General features: G+C 50.9%; 1 protein-coding gene across 9 annotated transcripts in view; it reads left to right on the forward strand.

Annotated features, from left to right (window-relative positions):
- The window catches only part of depdc5 (DEP domain containing 5, GATOR1 subcomplex subunit), a 187,707-nt gene that overhangs the window by 51,074 nt on the left and 120,170 nt on the right, over positions 1-16,463 (forward strand). For all 9 annotated transcript variants that reach the window (XM_070887542.1, XM_070887544.1, XM_070887545.1 and 6 more), the window contains 3 exons: positions 8,130-8,203; positions 10,401-10,470; positions 12,556-12,592. In XM_070887542.1, coding sequence (XP_070743643.1) covers positions 8,130-8,203; positions 10,401-10,470; positions 12,556-12,592 — 181 coding nt within the window. The remainder of the gene's footprint in view (positions 1-8,129; positions 8,204-10,400; positions 10,471-12,555; positions 12,593-16,463) is intronic.

The following is a 16,463-nucleotide window of genomic DNA, read 5'->3' on the forward strand; positions in this document are numbered from 1 at the left end:
TAGTAATAGGAGTTCCGCAGGGTCCTAAGCTCCTATTACTATGTTTGTAATAGAACCCAAAACACAGCCCCAAACACCCAAAACACTAATTAAAAAAGAATAGAAAATAATTACACTACATTCATTTAAATTAAAGTTATTAATGTCTTTTAAAAAAGAAATAATTTCTCAATTTAAAAAAATAAATAAACTTACCATTGTGGGGAGAGTTTTTAATAAAATATGTTTTAATAACTTTATTTTTATATGTTTTTGTGTTTTTTAAAACATGCGCCTGTAAAAGTAGGCTATGCACTTGCTTTTTCAGGCGCAAGATTTTTGAGGACATTTGTATGTATAAATATCGTAAATTTCCATTTAAAAGCCAGAAACTTGACAGATCGGAAATGCTGGTTTCCAGTGCATGCTCATTGCGCGCTGGAAACCGACATTTCCGATGCCTTCCCGGGTCCATAGGAACTCCTAACGGACCCGGGGGGCTGCAATTTCAGGGCCAGTATGTTTTTTAGCATGCATGTAGTCCTGTGTTGTAGCTTCCCCAGGTTGGCACCTCATTTTTAGGTATGCCTAGTACTGCTCCTGGCATGCTCTTCAGCACTCCTCACAACCAAGTATGGTCCCCAGGCTTGATGGTGAGGGATATTCTGGCCATGAGCTTAGATTGTGGTGGTTGGTGTGCCCTTTTAACGGTGCAGCTCCTGCACAGCTGGCTCACCAGTTTTTAAATAGGAAAAACCACGCATTCGCGGTATTTTGAATGGGCCACTCAGCCCCTTAAAGGGGTCGTGCTCGCAAACATTTTTTTAAAGGGAACATTGGTGGTGGTCTGCAATTCTGCTGATGACACTCAGCGCCTCATGGATGCCCAGTTTTGAGCTGCCAGATCTGTTCTGAATCTATCCCATTTAGCACTCTGGGTTTTTTTCTTTACTCGTTCACGGGATGTGTGCGTCACTGGCAAGGCCAGCATTTATTGCCCATCCCTAATTGCCCTTGAGAAGATGATGGTGAGCTGCCTTTTAACTGCTGCAGTCCGTGTGGTGAAGGTACTCTCACAGTGCAGTTAGGGAGGGAGTTCCAGGATTTTGACCCAGTGACGATGAAGGAACAGCAATATACTTCCAAGTCAAGATGGTGTGTGACTTGGAGGGGAACGTGGAGATGATGGTGTTCCCTTGCATCTGTTGCTCTTGTCCTTCTCGGTGGTAGAGGTCGTGGGTTTTGGAGGTGCTGCTGAAGAAACCTTGGCGAGTTGCTGCAGTGCATCTTGTAGATGGTGCACACTGCAGCCACGGTGCACCAGTGGTGGAGGGAGTGAATGTTAAAGGTGGTGCCGATCAAGTGGGCTGCTTTGTCCTGGGTGGTGTCGACCTTCTTGAGTGTTGTTGGAGCTGCACTCATCCAAGCAAGTGGAGACTATTCCATCACACATGGAAAGGCTTTAGGGAGTCAGGAGGTGAGACACTCACCGCAGAATACCCAGCCTCTGACCTGCTCTTGTTGCCACAGTATTTATGTGGCTGGTCCAGTTAAGTTTCTGGTCAATGGTGACCCCCAGGATGTTGATGGGGGATTCGGCGATGGTAATGCCATTGAATGTCAAGGGACGGTGGTTAGACTCTCGCTTGTTGGAGATGGTCATTGCCTGGCACTTATGTGGTGCGAATGTTCCTTGCCACTTATCAGCCCGAGCCTGAATGTTGTTCAGGTCTTGCTGCATGCGGGCATGGACTGCTTCATTATCTGAGGAGTTGCGAATGGCATTGAACACTGTGCAGTCATCAGCAAACATCCCCATTTCTAACCTTATGATGGAGGGAAGGTCATTGATGATGGTTGGGCCTAGGGCACTGCCCTGAGGAACTCCTGCAGCAACGTCCTGGTGCTGTGATGATTGACCTCCAACCACCACAGCCATCTTCCTTTGTGCTGGGTATGACTCCAGCCAGTGGAGAATCTTTTTCCTGATTCCCATTTACTTCAGTTTTACTAGGGTTCCTTGATGCCACACTTGATCAAATGCTGCCTTGATGTCAAGGGCAGTCACTCTCACCTCACCTCTGGAATTCAGTTGTTTTGTGCATGTTTGGACCAAGGCTGTAATGAGGTCTGGAGACGACTGGTCCTGGCGGAACCCAAACTGAGCAGCGGGAAGCAGGTAATTAGTGAGTAAGTGCCGCTTGATAGCACTGTTGACGACACCTTCCATCACTTTGCTGATGATTGAGAGTAGACTGATGGGGCGGTAATTGGCTGGATTGGATTTGTCCTGCTTTTTGTGGACAGGACCTACCTGGGCAGTTTTCCATGTTATCTGATAGATGCCAGTGTTGTAGCTGTACTGGAACACAAGTCTCAAGCACAACAGCCGGGATGTTGTCGGAGACCATAGCCTTTGCTGTATCCAGTACACTCAGTCGTTTCTTGATTTCACGTGGAGTGAATCGAATTGGCTGAAGACTGGCTTCTGTGATGGTGGGGACCTCGGGCAAAGGTCGATATGGATCATCCACTCAGCTACTTCTGGCTCACATGCTGGGCTCCGCCATCATTGAAGATGGGGATATTCATAGAGGAGCCGCCTCCTCCCATTAGTTGTGTAATTGTCCACCACCATTGGTGACTGGATGTGGCAGGATTACAGAGCTTTAATCTGATCCGTTAATTGTGAGATTGCTTAGCCTTGTCTATAGCACTTGCTTCCACTGCTTAGCATGCATGTAATCCTGTATTGCAACTTCCCCAGGTTGGCACCTCATTTTTAGGTATGTCTGGTGCTGCTCCTGGCATGCTCTTCTGCACTCTTCATCGAACCAGGATTGGTCACTTGGCTTGATGGGTAATGCTAGAGCGAGGGATATGCTGGACCATAAGGTTACAGTTTTGTGGTGAAATACAATTCTGCTGCTGCTGATGGCCCACAGCGCCTCATGGATGCCCAGTTTTGAGCTGCTAGATCTATTCTGAATCTATCCCATTTAGCACGGTGGTAGTGCCAAACGACATGATGGATGGTATCCTCAGTGTGAAGACGGGACTTAGTCTCCACAAGGATTGTGCGGTGGCCGCTGCTACCAATGCTGTCATGGACACATGCATCTGCGACAGGTAGATTGGAGAGGACGAGGTCAAGTAGGTTTTTCCCTTGTGTTGGTTCTCTCACCTCCTACTGCAGGCCCAGTCTGGCAGCTATGTCCTTCAGGACTCGGCCAGCTTGGTCAGTAGTGGTGCTACTGCAAGAGATTTCCTTGCCCATGTTTGACCTGAAGCCATGAGACTTAATGAGGTCCGGGGTCAATATTGAGGACTCCCAGGGCCACTCTCTCCCGACTGTATACCACTGTGCCGCCACCTCTTGTGGGTCTGTCTTGCCATTGGGACAGGACATACCCAGGGATGGTGATGGAGGAATCTGGCTGAAAGGTATGATTCTGTGTGTATGACTGTTCAGGCTGTTGCTTGACTGGTTTGTGGGACAGCACTCCCAATTTTGGCACAAGTCCCCAGATGTTGGTGAGGAAGACTTTGCAGGGTTGACACCATTGTCGTGTCAGGTGATAAGGTCGATGCCGGGTGGTCCGTCGGGTTTTAATCTTGATATACCTCTTTGTAGTGGTTTGATACAACTTGCTAGGCTATTTCAGAGGCTAGTTAAGAGTCAACCACATTGCTGTGGGTCTGGAGTCACATCTCAGCCAGATATGCTGGGAATGCTGCTTGCATGTAATTTGCCATAAACTGCATTAAGTTTCCTCTTCAACAGTCACCTGTAACTGGTGGAAAGACACCTCTTCATACCCACTGAATTACTTCTGAATCACTTGTTATCTAGGCAAGTGCAGCATCCAGTTTGCATCCAGTCAAGACCCATAAATAAACGAGAGATACGACCCGGCAATCTGTTGGCCGGACCATCAGGAGAATTTGATGCTCTTATTGAAATGATGCCACGGAATGTGTCCACCTGAACGACAGCAATGGCCTTGCTTGATATCCTCTACCCCTAAACAAGAGTTCCCAGACTTTGAACACCCTGTTCTCCACAGCTACAATTTCTGTGCACTGATTTTTTTTTTCAAGAGAATATAAGCAAGCTGAGTTTCAGTGAAACAGCTATCCTGTTTTTAATGGCCTCAAGTACCCGATCCTGGCAGTCCCTCGATGTATCCCTTTTGACTTCCTGCAGTTCTTTGCTGAGCCTTTTGTCCAGCAGACCTTTCTTCAAGATGAAGCATCTTTGTCCTGTTTATCTTCCATAACCAGGTGAACCTTTTCAAGGATATGTATAAAGATCTGTAGCACTTGGATGATTAATGCAAAGTCACACTGGGTAGGACATCAAATCTCTTGTCACTGAGCAAGTTTGCTCAGCACGTTGAACAATTTTCTCTTGTTCAGAACATTGGCAGCTCAGTCAGTACAGAAAGACGTTTCCTGACCTTGTTCCCTGTTCCACAGAGTTTCTGTTTTGCTCCGGTTCCTGCATTTGGGACTTGGGTTCCTTCTGCCCTTTCCTTAATAATCTTGGGATTCAGTCATTGGAATAAATCCTGTTTTGTTGTAATCATCCCGTTAAGCCACGGGCTTTCTGTTCTTTTAATAAATTTGAAAAAGAAAAGATTATTTTGTCTGCTCATGTTGCTAAGATCATCCAGCTTTTCAGACCCCACTTTATCTGTCACCAGTAGCTGAGCCGGTGACGATTCTGCATCAGTTTGACTTTCATCCACCACACACATCCTGTTGCTGCCACTCCTTTCTCTGCAGTGTTAATACACTCTCCAATTGATTTGAGGCCATTAGTCATTCTGGCTTTTAGTGCTTCCATTCATTCGTGCTAATCCAGTCCACTCTGAGTCCTTGTTTCACAAAGATTACCAGCTTTATCTCTAATTTCTCTGAGCTTCCTAAGGTGCTTTTACATTGATGATATGCGGTTGCCAGTGGCAACGATAGTCCTCCCATCATCGCCGACGGCACCGGACCGGACGATGTAAAGTGACCAAGCTCCGCACTGCCAGCGTCCAGGACTAAACTTTCATTTCAAGAGCCACTGTTGTAGGCAGTGGAAAAGCCCTTCTTTCCTGTGCAGCATCAAGTGGGCCTCCCAATCATTGGGGGCACACTGATGAAATAAAAGGGGAGGGTGGGGGTGGTTGGGGGGGAAGACAGAGGGCGGAGGTCGTGGCCCTGCTCCTGGGACCAATATAAATGTACTGTCAGCACCGAGCCTGCACATGAAGGCCCTTTTGTTGGATTTTCCCAGTATATGTTCCTCACCTTACAGGTACATTTGAGTCTCCATTGCTATCCTAGTGAATAGCAATGGGATAGCATTGCTATCTGCTCCTGCTATATATATTAAAACATGAAGATTATAATGACTTGTGCGGAGCATGAATGCTGGCATAGACCAGTTGGGCCAAATGGCCTGTTTCAGCACTGCAGACTCGATGTACTTGTTTTTGAATATTAGGATCATCTTTGGATTCTGGCTTCCACCATCTTTTGTATCATTTATCCAGTCATGTTTTCTTTGCTACTGATGAACCTACCTATTTAGAGAAGGGAAGTTCTCTACCCAACTTCTCAACTGTTATTCCTTTTCAGTCAGTAGTTTATTGAAGTTGCCCTACTGGATTGAAATTCCCATTGCAGAAAAGCTGAACCGTAGAACATTGCGAGGCCATTCAGTCAGCCCCAGAATCAGTTGTTCTCCCAGTACCCATTCTAACTGCACCAATTGGGGCTGATTGGCAAGCACAGAGTCTTCCTATCAGGACTTTCAGCGATAGAAATACAAGTTAAGTTGTTTACATCAATGCTTTTGCATTAATTAAATCTCAATAATGTTATAATGTAAGTAAGCCTACAGACTTGCATTATCCTCATTCAGCTATGGCACCTGCATATTAATGTAGGTCCGCTGTGTTGTTCTCGGTGAGTATTACCTTCTGATGGCCGAAAGCCAATAGTGACTCATTTTAATTAGTTTCAAATGCTGAATCACAGCCCACTTCAAATGCTGATAAATGCCCCAAAAGAAGTGTCAAAAATCAAAATTTCCTGGGGGGACGTGCGTATGATGGCCCGCCCCCTAAGAAATAAGTTTTGCCCCAGCAGAGTTTAATTTCCCCCTTTAAAAAAAATTCTAATTTCGCCACTGCAAAAATTGCATTTCTGTGCACTTTTATTTTTTTCCCCCCAATAATACATCTGATAGAATAGTGGGTACAGCTGCAGCAAAGTTCACGACATGTTCATTCCTACTGCACTCCCATTGTCACAGTTACTTTTCGTATGTCATGTGAGGCCATTGCTTTTCAGTTTTCACACAAACCAACTGAAATGCCAAATGTAATCGTAAACACTCCTGAAATCCATGGCAATAAAAATGAATTTGATTCGGTTACCATCAAACAATGGCCTTGGTCATGGGCCTTTATTCAGGACTGTTTTTCAGTTGGAGCTTGTTTTTTTTTCAGTTAGCTTTGTTCGAAGCTCTTCACCAGCTTTTCAAATTTTGTAAGTTGGCAAGTATAGAAATCTAGAAAATAGAACAACAATATTTATATTAGGGCAATATTTATAATGTTCACTAGGCTGATTCCAGAGATGAGGGGGTTGACTTATGAGGAAAGGTTGAGTAGGTTGGGCCTCTACTCATTGGAATTCAGAAGATTGAGAGGTGATCTTATTGAAACGGATAAGATTATGAGGGGGCTTGACAAAGTGGATGCAGAGAGGATGGTTCCACTGATGGGGGGGAGGCTGGAACTAGAGGGCATGATCTTAGAATAAGGGGTCGCCCATTTAAAACTGAGATGAAGAGGAATTTCTTCAGAGGGTTGTAAATCTGTGGAATTCGCTGCCTCAGAGAGCTGTGGAAGCTGGGACATTGAATAAATTTAAGACCGAGATGGACAGTTTCTTAACTGATAAGGGATTATGGGGAGCGGGCAGGGAAGTGGAGCTGAGTCCATGATCAGATCAGTCAAGATCGTATTAAATGGCGGAGCAGGCTCGAGGGCCGTATGTCCTACTTCTGCTCCTATTTCTTATGTTTTTATTATGTAGACTGGGCCAAATGAATGTGAAATGTAGAGGATGCTCGCTGGACCTCCATCTCTTGTGTCCAGTAGTGCTGTGCATGGTGGGTGTAGACCCGCATGATCGTGTTTCTACCTTAATAAATACTGGTGTTGAGGGCAGTTTGACACAATCATGCAAAGCTTTTCTGTTTGTTCCTGAAAAGCCTAGTTTGGTGAGCACCCGTTAATGAATCTCCGAAGCGTGACTGAAAGTGGGGACAATTTTAACCTCATGGGAACCCGACTGGAACGGGTGGAACGCTGGTTTTCTACTCCACCTGATACTGCTCTCCATTGAAGTCACGGCAGTAATATTGAGCAGGGTGTAAAACTGGCACTCTTCCTTGTCATGTATTTGCTTCATGGGATCTTTGCTTAAGAATTCATAGCAACACATTAATATTAAGAACTAGTTGGTTTATTAACAAAGGTTTAACAATCACACGACACATTTCCAGTTCATCCACTAGGCTCACAACTGCATACCTCATCGTGGATGACCTGGACCCAACTGACTGGGGTTTTATTGAGTCTTGTGAACATCACATGACTGGCTAAGATCTACAACTATTTTGAGCATAACTTTAAATCAAGTGCCCCTATTTGGTAAGGACACTAGAACTAAATTTCCAAATAAAAGTTTAAAGGAAAGTTAAATCAAATAAAAATTTGGTTGCTGGGGATGATGATACACTTCTGTCCCTCTGTTGTCCACCTCTGGCGGAAGGCCGCGAGCGTACTGGTGGACACTGCGTGCTCCATCTTCAGGGACACTCTGGTGCTGACGTAGCCGTGGTAGAGAGGCACGCAGTCCGGCTGACCAACTGCCTACTGCCTGGACCGATTAATGGGCTATGCTCTACAAACCTGTGAGCATCCTCACGTGTGCATACCTTACACACCTGGTCCTGTGGGTTTTCCACCTGGCACTTTAGATTAAATTTACCTCCAGTATTTTAAAAGCCCCTGTCGTATTCGCCCAGAATATCAGTGTCTGATTGGTGTGAAATGTTTCAACGTTTCCTCTCTCTTTAACAGTTGCACAATCGAAGTATCCCCGGAGATTCTCGTCTGGGTGACGATTACAACATTCCCCACTGGATAAACCACAGGTTGGTGGTCATTGCTGATACAGTTTCCTCAGTCAGCGATGTGTGTGAGTAGGTTTGCTGTGACTGAAGCTGCAGGTTTGTGAATTGTTTGCGACAAAGACCAAACCTGCCAGTGCCATGGCTCAGTGATAGCATTCTCGCCTCCAAGTCAGAAGGTCGCGGTTTCACGTTTCGCTCTAGAGGCTTGAGCCCATAATCCAGGCTGACATTTCAGTGCTGTGCTGAGGGGGTGCTGCACTGCCAGAAGGGCCATCTATTGGATTCGATGTAATACCAAGGCTGTATCTGCCTTTCGGGTGGATGTAAAAGATCGCCGGGGAGTTCACACCGGTGTCCTGGCCTATATTTACCCCTCAATCAACATCAATAAAACAGATTATCTTGATCCAGTGCTGTTTGTGGGAGCTTGCTGTGCGCAAATTGGTTGTCGCGTTTCCTACATTACAATACTGACTACCTTTCCAAAGTATTTCATTGACTGTAAAATGCTTTGGGATGTTTTGAGGACGTGAAAGATGCTATATAAATGCAAATTCTTTTCTTACTATCTTTTTTCTTTCACTAACCCATTCATGTTCAAAGCAATATTCGGGTTCTCCTTCCTGCTGACAGCACTGTCCCATGTGCTCTGCAGGGCTTTTTCTTCCCCCTCTGCACCCAAGTGCTACAGGTGGTACTCACTTGTGAGCGCCAGCATTAACATCAAGTACTCTGGAGTTGGGTATAGGGCAGCCAGCTGTAACGTTCCCTGCACCCTTCTCAAGGGCAGAAACGCACCCTACTCCCCCAGTCTGACTCTTCTATTTCCCACACCAATCCTCCTGGAATGGAGACGAGATGGAATTGTTAACATTTCGTATTTGGAGAGCTCCAGCTCCACAAACACCAACAGGGAGTCCAGGCAGCCATGACACGAGGCCATGGCTCCAGATCCACCTCTCTGTCCTCGACCGGACCAGTGCCCAGTGTCCGCCCTCCTGCCTGGCTCAAGAACCCCCGCTCCCCCCACCCCCTCCTGGCTCGGGCCCGCCCTCCCCCCTCCTGCCTGGTTCAACCGCCCCCACTCTTTCTCCCCCTCCCCTCCCTCCTGGCTCAGCCGCCCCTCCCTCCCGGCTCAGCCTCTCTCCTGGCTCAGGCCTCTGCTTCTTTCCCACCGAGGCTCCAGCCCCAATTTCTCTTGTACTTATTCGTGTTCCAGCAATCCCACCCACTACTCCGGAGCTTATCCTCCCTCCCCAGACTAGTTATTCCCTCCTTGCGCAGTACATTTCAGCCCTCGTATTGCTGTGTCTTAACCTTTGGCAGTGGTGGGGGGAGCTTGAAAAAGATGCATCCAGTAAATCTGTAAAATATCTGAGGGGCATTCAGAAAGGGGCAACTGGAAGAGCAGTGACCAGGAAGAACAGACTTTAAAAGTGCACTGGAAAGAATGAGACTCTGCTTTTATATAGCCTTGTTTTAATTTGAGGAGTCCAGAGTCTGAATGATTTCCATCTATTTACACTGCTAAACCTGGGTCCCTCATTACCAGCAGCCCTGTGGTTGGTGGGTATGCGAGCGCTCGATTTAGATGTATGAATACTGGGAGCTGCCTCATGGATGCTGGTCTCTTGGTATGTGAATTAAAACATGGCCAATAGAAAAGCGGCCAAGGAGGTGCAGATATAACTGGGAACAAGTGTTTTGGAGCCACGCAGAGGGGCAGTGTATCATAGCTGCACAGAGGGGAAGCAAAATAGATGGGGAAAGGAATTAGAGAGTGGGGTAGAAACAGATAGTTACAGAAATAGAGACATGATTTTGATTTTTGTCTGAGCTATTCCGGAAAGAGAGCAACTTGTATATATCTTTACGACACTTGGGCGCGTGCACCATACATCCTTCAAATCTTTTGCTGCATCCTCTGTCTCTACTGCTCTCTCTGTCGCCAAAATTGATGGCCATCCCAATCCTTCTGTCCTCCCATTTCTCTGCATTGTTGTGCCGCCGTGAGCCACTGGATCAGAGATGGGGAGAGTCGAGAGAGGGGTAAGATCGGCTAAGAAACTGAAATCCAATCAAAATTTGCAATGAAGAACTCAAGCCTGTTGGCCATCTGTAATAGATTTCTGATTGGTTGGTGTGCTTGAATAGATCATCAATGACCACTTTGGCAAATTCCTGTTAGACTGACTTGGTCTCATTATTTTATTTGCAGCTTCTACACCTCCAAGAGTCAGTTATATTACAATAGTTTCACTCCTCGCATTAAACTTGCAGCAAGAAAGGTGAGTTGAGGTCTGATTGAAGATAAAATGTGGTGGCATTTGAAAAATGCTGGTTATTAGCTTCTGGAGCCTATTAAAGTCTGCCATTATTTATCCATCCAGAGTAATATCTGGCAACTCTTGTATTGCCTGTGTATATGTTGCGTAGCTTTTCTCTCCAATTATTTTACATTTAATAATACGAAATGATACTGGAAGGCCCATTGGGTGGAACCATGTAATACAGACGAGAAGGCTCCTGGTTTAATTCCGGCTCTGACCGACGTTCATTGACCTGAGCTGGGCCGCAGTCGGCCATCACTCTTTTGCTAAGGGCAGAGAAAGTTCAGCCGGTTTCCTGGCTGCCATTTGTGCTTCTCTCTGCAAAGTACATGTGTGGATGGCAAGTGTGCCATTGCGTTTTGGACATTGTAGATGTGCCATTAGTGTAAAAGGGTGATTGTTGTGATTGTTTAGTTTTCCCCAACATCAGCACCGGGCCTTAGTTTATTCCATTGCAGTCTTTTCAATAGGATTAATCTCATTTTAACTTTTTCTAGCAATTCAGAATCTATATGTGTGACCTGAGACCATGAGCCTCCTGTTTGCAATCGGTATATTTGCACTCATTCTCCACTCTTTTCCCCCCCCCCACAGTCTTTGTGTGTGTGTGTGTGTGTGTCCCAGGTCTGTGTTCCCCACCCCCCCCAGGTCTGCGTCCGTCCGTCCACCCCCAGGTCTGTGTCCCGTCCCCCATGTCTGTCCCCCACCCCCCCAGGTCTGTCTTCCCCCCCTCCCCCCCGTCCCGTCTCCCCTCCTCCCCCCCCCGTCCCGTCCTGTCACCCCCCAGGTCTGTGTCTCCGTCCCTGTCACCCTCCCCCAGGTCTGTGTCCTCTTTCTCCCCCCCCCCCCCCCCTCCCAATCTGTCTGTCTCTCTCTCCCCTCACCCCCCGTCTGTCTCTCTCTCCCCCCCCCCCCCCGTCTGTCTCTCTCTCTTTCTCCCCCCCCCCCCCGTCTGTCTCTCTCTCTTTCTCCACCCCCCCGTCTGTCTCTCTCTCTTTCTCCCCCCCCCCCCCCCCGTCTGTCTCTCTCTCTTTCCCCCCCCCCCCCCCCCCCGTCTGTCTCTCTCTCTTTCTCCCCCACCCCCCATCTGTCTCTCTCTCCCCCCACCCCCCACCCCCGTCTGTCTCTCTCTCTTTCTCCCCCCCCCCCCCGTCTGTCTCTCTCTCTTTCTCCCCCCCCCCCCCCCCCCGTCTGTCTCTCTCTCTCCCCCCCCCCCCCCCCGTCTGTCTCTCTCTCTTCCCCCCCCCCCCCCCCCGTCTGTCTCTCTCTCTTTCTCCCCCCCCCACCCCCCCGTCTGTCTCTCTCTCCCCCCCCCCCCCCCCCGTCTGTCTCTCTCTCTTCCCCCCCCCCCCCCGTCTGTCTCTCTCTCTTTCTCCCCCCCCCACCCCCCCGTCTGTCTCTCTCTCTCCCCCCCCCCCCCCCCCGTCTGTCTCTTTCTCTTTCTCCCCCCCCCCCCCCCGTCTGTCTCTCTCTCTTCCCTCCCCCCCCGTCTGTCTCTCTCTCTTTCTCCCCCCCCCCCCCCCCCCGTCTGTCTCTCTCTTCTCCCCCCCCCCCCCCCCCCCCCGTCTGTCTCTCTCTCTTTCTCCCTCCTCCCCCCCCCCGTCTGTCTCTCTCTCTTTCTTTCCCCCCCCCCCCCGTCTGTCTCTCTCTCTTTCTCCGCCCCCCCCCCCCCCCGTCTGTCTCTCTCTCTTTCTTCCCCCCCCCCCCCCGTCTGTCTCTCTCTCTTTCTCCCCCCCCGTCTGTCTCTCTCTCCCCCCCCCCCCCCCCCCGTCTGTCTCTCTCTCTCCCCCCCCCCCCCCGTCTGTCTCTCTCTCTCTCCCCCCTCCCCCCCCGTCTGTCTCTCTCTCTTTCTCCCCCCCCGTCTGTCTCTCTCTCTCCCCCCCCGTCTGTCTCCCTCTCTCCCCCCCCCCCCCCCCCTTCTGCGAAATGCGAGATTCAATTTGCAGTATGTTGTACAGCTCTTGGATTTAGATTTCTTGTATTGAGGTCATTTCACTAAAACCCGCAAACAGCCATTGCCTTACATCTGTTCTGTTTTTCTAGGCGCCAGCAGAGAAAGGCAAAAATAATAGAGATAACAGTAAGTGCTTGCATCGTCTCATACTCTTGCGTTGTCATGGAGACAACAAGCCCTTTGTTGGGCCCTGGCAGTGATGTATCTGTGTTGTTAGATTGGAGATTCATTGGCTCCCTGCAGGAGGACTTGCTGGGTCATCTCCTCCTAGTCTCTACCACTCAGTAACCTGCAGCCTTTTAAGTCGAGGGGTATTGAGTCATGCTGCAGTGATTCACAAACAGCAGCAAAATTCATCTTCGCAACACCACCTATTGAGGCTATCGTTGCCAACTCTGGAGGGATGTATTCCTGGAGGTTTCATCACATGACCTCGAACAGCCCCGCCAGCACACTCGCCATTGGTCCATCTTCCAGACACACTGCCTCCCCACACCAATTAGAAAGAGTAACAGACTCATTGCTAATTAGATTAATCTTGACTGTTGCTGAAATAGCCTTTTTCCTCGCCTTCAATATTTTTATAACTAATAAATGGGGGAAAAAATCTCTTCATAATGCCCCTATGATATTTCTCCTTGGCTGCCTGCAGCAGTATCGTGCAGATTCATCCTCACTTCCTGGAGACTCCAGGGTCAAGCCTGGAGGGCTTGCGAAAGCCCAGCCATACTAGTGTGAACAAGAGATGGCTCAGTGGATTAAGGCATTCTCTGGTGTGGCACTGAGCTGTACAGATCAGATCCCCACTCTGTTGAGTTAGCCGATGTCAGATGGGATGGTGGTTATGGTGCTGCATTTGGCCTCCACACCTATGGGCTCGGGAGGGGGCGGGGAGGGGAGAGCAGTGAGGGCTCCTGTGCCTGATCGCAGTCCTCGCTGGAAAAGTGCGCATGTGTAGACATCGAGCGAGAGCTGGATTTCATTTGGTTGTGCTGCACCCTGTTGTTGAATAGCCTGCTAACGCTGATTGTCACACATGAAAACTGGCCGTTTGACTATTTCGTGCCTGTGGACTACTTGCCTACAAGAGCCCACACCCTCAGGAGAGGAGAGGCGAAAAGGAGAAAAATCCTTCAAATTAATATTAAAGAAAGGAACATTTGGGAGGTTTTTAAAAATAATTTGCACCCCGTTCTAAATTCTGCCCTGAAGTTGGACATAATACACTTTTCCCCAACCTCAGCAGAGCGCTCTTGCTGCTCCAGCACAACAACCTTCTCCATTTCCTACATCCGCTATCCCCGTGACCTCTGAGTGAGGCTGACACCTTAGTCCCATTTTGTGCTGAGAGTTTGTACACTCTGGGAACTGTACTGAGTCTGTCCAGCTCATTTCACTGAAAGGAATTGCAGGCAGCAAAATGAAGAGACTATGAGTGAGCAGTGTGCGATTGAACACCGCCACCTAGTGCCTAGTATAGCCGTGTGTTCTGATCACCTCCTTTCCCATTCCACAATGTAGACGGAATTAACACATCCTTGAGTGAGTTTCAAAGCTCCATTTGCTTCAGGGACTATCCTCGGTCAGCAGCTGAGAACCCAAACGGTTTACTAAGTCAGTTTAAGATTATATTAAAACCTTGAACTTACTCACTTCTGTTTTCTGGCACGTGGTGTTAAATCTGTATGAGAGGAAGGGAGAATGCTGCTGTAGGTGTGATTGTCACACATGAAAACTGGCCGTTTGACTATTCGTGCCTGTGGACTACTTGCCTACAAGAGCCTGCGAAAAACACTTCTCCCCCCCTGCCCCCCACCCTCTCCCTCTCCTCCTCCTCCCCCGCCCCCCCCGGACCCTCTCCTCCCCCCCCCCCCCCCCCCGGACCCTCTCCTCCCCACCCCCCCCCGACCCTCTCCTCCCCACCCCCCCCGACCCTCTCCATCTTACCCCCACCGACCCCCTCCATTTCTTCCCACCCTCTCCATCTCCCCCCCCACCCTATCCATCTCCTCCCCCCCCCCCCCCACACCCTCTCTCTCTCCTCCCACCCCAACGCCCTCTCCCTCTCCCTCTCCATCTCTTTCCCCCCCCCCCCACACCCTCTCCATCTCCTCCATCTCTCCCCTCCACCCTCTCCATCTCTTCCGCCCCCCCTCCCCCCAGCCTCTCCATCTCTCACCCCCATCTCTCCCCCCCACCCTCTCCATCTCTCCCCCCCCCCCCCCACCCTCTCCATCTCATCTCTCCCCCCCACCCTCTCCATCTCTCACCCCCATCTCTCCCCCCCACCCTCTCCATCTCTTCCCCCCCCCCACCCTCTCCATCTCATCTCTCCCCCCCACCCTCTCCATCTCTCCACCCTCTCCATCTCTCCCACCCTCTCCACCTCTTTCCCCCCCCCCCCCCACCCTCTCCATCTCTTTCCCCCCCACCCTCTCCATCTCTTTCCCCCCCACCCTCTCCATCTCTTTCCCCCCCACCCTCTCCATCTCTTTCCCCCCCACCCTCTCCATCTCTCCCCCCCCACTCTCTCCATCTCTTCCCCCCCCCCCCACACCCTCTCCATCTCTCCCCCCCCACCCTCTCCATCTCTCCCCCCCCCACCCTCTCCATCTCTCCCCCCCCACCTTCTCCATCTCTCCCCCCCCACCCTCTCCATCTCTCCCCCCCACCCTCTCCATCTCTCCCCCCCCACCCTCTCCATCTCTCCCCCCCCACCCTCTCCATCTCTCCCCCGCCACCCTCTCCATCTCTCCCCCGCCACCCTCTCCATCTCTCCCCCCACCCTCTCCATCTCTCCCCCCACCCTCTCCATCTCTCCCCCCACCCTCTCCATCTCTCCCCCCACCCTCTCCATCTCTCCCCCCACCCTCTCCATCTCTCCCCCCACCCTCTCCATCTCTCCCCCCACCCTCTCCATCTCTCCCCCCACCCTCTCCATCTCTCCCCCCACCCTCTCCATCTCTCCCCCCACCCTCTCCATCTCTCCCCCCCACCCTCTCCATCTCTCCCCCCACCCTCTCCATCTCTCCCCCCACCCTCTCCATCTCTCCCCCCACCCTCTCCATCTCTCCCCCCACCCTCTCCATCTCTCCCCCCACCCTCTCCATCTCTCCCCCCACCCTCTCCATCTCTCCCCCCACCCTCTCCATCTCTCCCCCCACCCTCTCCATCTCTCCCCCCACCCTCTCCATCTCCCCCCCCACCCTCTCCATCTCCCCCCCCACCCTCTCCATCTCCCCCCCCACCCTCTCCATCTCCCCCCCCACCCTCTCCATCTCCCCCCCCCACCCTCTCCATCTCCCCCCCCACCCTCTCCATCTCCCCCCCCACCCTCTCCATCTCCCCCCCCACCCTCTCCATCTCTCCCCCCACCCTCTCCATCTCTCCCCCCACCCTCTCCATCTCTCCCCCCACCCTCTCCATCTCTCCCCCACCCTCTCCATCTCTCCCCCCACCCTCTCCATCTCTCCCCCCACCCTCTCCATCTCTCCCCCCACCCTCTCCATCTCTCCCCCCCACCCTCTCCATCTCTCCCCCCCCACCCTCTCCATCTCTCCCCCCCCACCCTCTCCATCTCTTCCCCCCCCCCACCCTCTCCATCTCTCCAACACCCCCACCCTCTCCATCTCTCCCCCCCACCCTCTCCATCTCTCCCCCCCCACCCTCTCCATCTCTCCCCCCCCACCCTCTCCATCTCTCCCCCCACCCTCTCCATCTCTCCCCCCCCCGACCCTCTCCATCTCTCCCCCCCCCCACCCTCTCCATCTCTCACCCCCCCCCACCCTCTCCATCTCTCACCCCCCAAACCCTCTCCATTTCTCCCCCACCCTCTCCATCTCTCTCCCCCCCCACCCTCTCCATCTCTCCCCCCACCCACCCTCTCCATCTCTCCCCCCACCCACCCTCTCCATCTCTCCCCCCACCCACCCTCTCCATCTCTCCCCCCACCCACCCTCTCCATCTCTCCCCCCCCCCACCCTCTCCGTCTCTTTCC

Source organism: Pristiophorus japonicus, chromosome 8, assembly GCF_044704955.1.
Source record: "Pristiophorus japonicus isolate sPriJap1 chromosome 8, sPriJap1.hap1, whole genome shotgun sequence".
Classification (NCBI taxonomy): Eukaryota; Metazoa; Chordata; class Chondrichthyes; family Pristiophoridae; genus Pristiophorus; species Pristiophorus japonicus.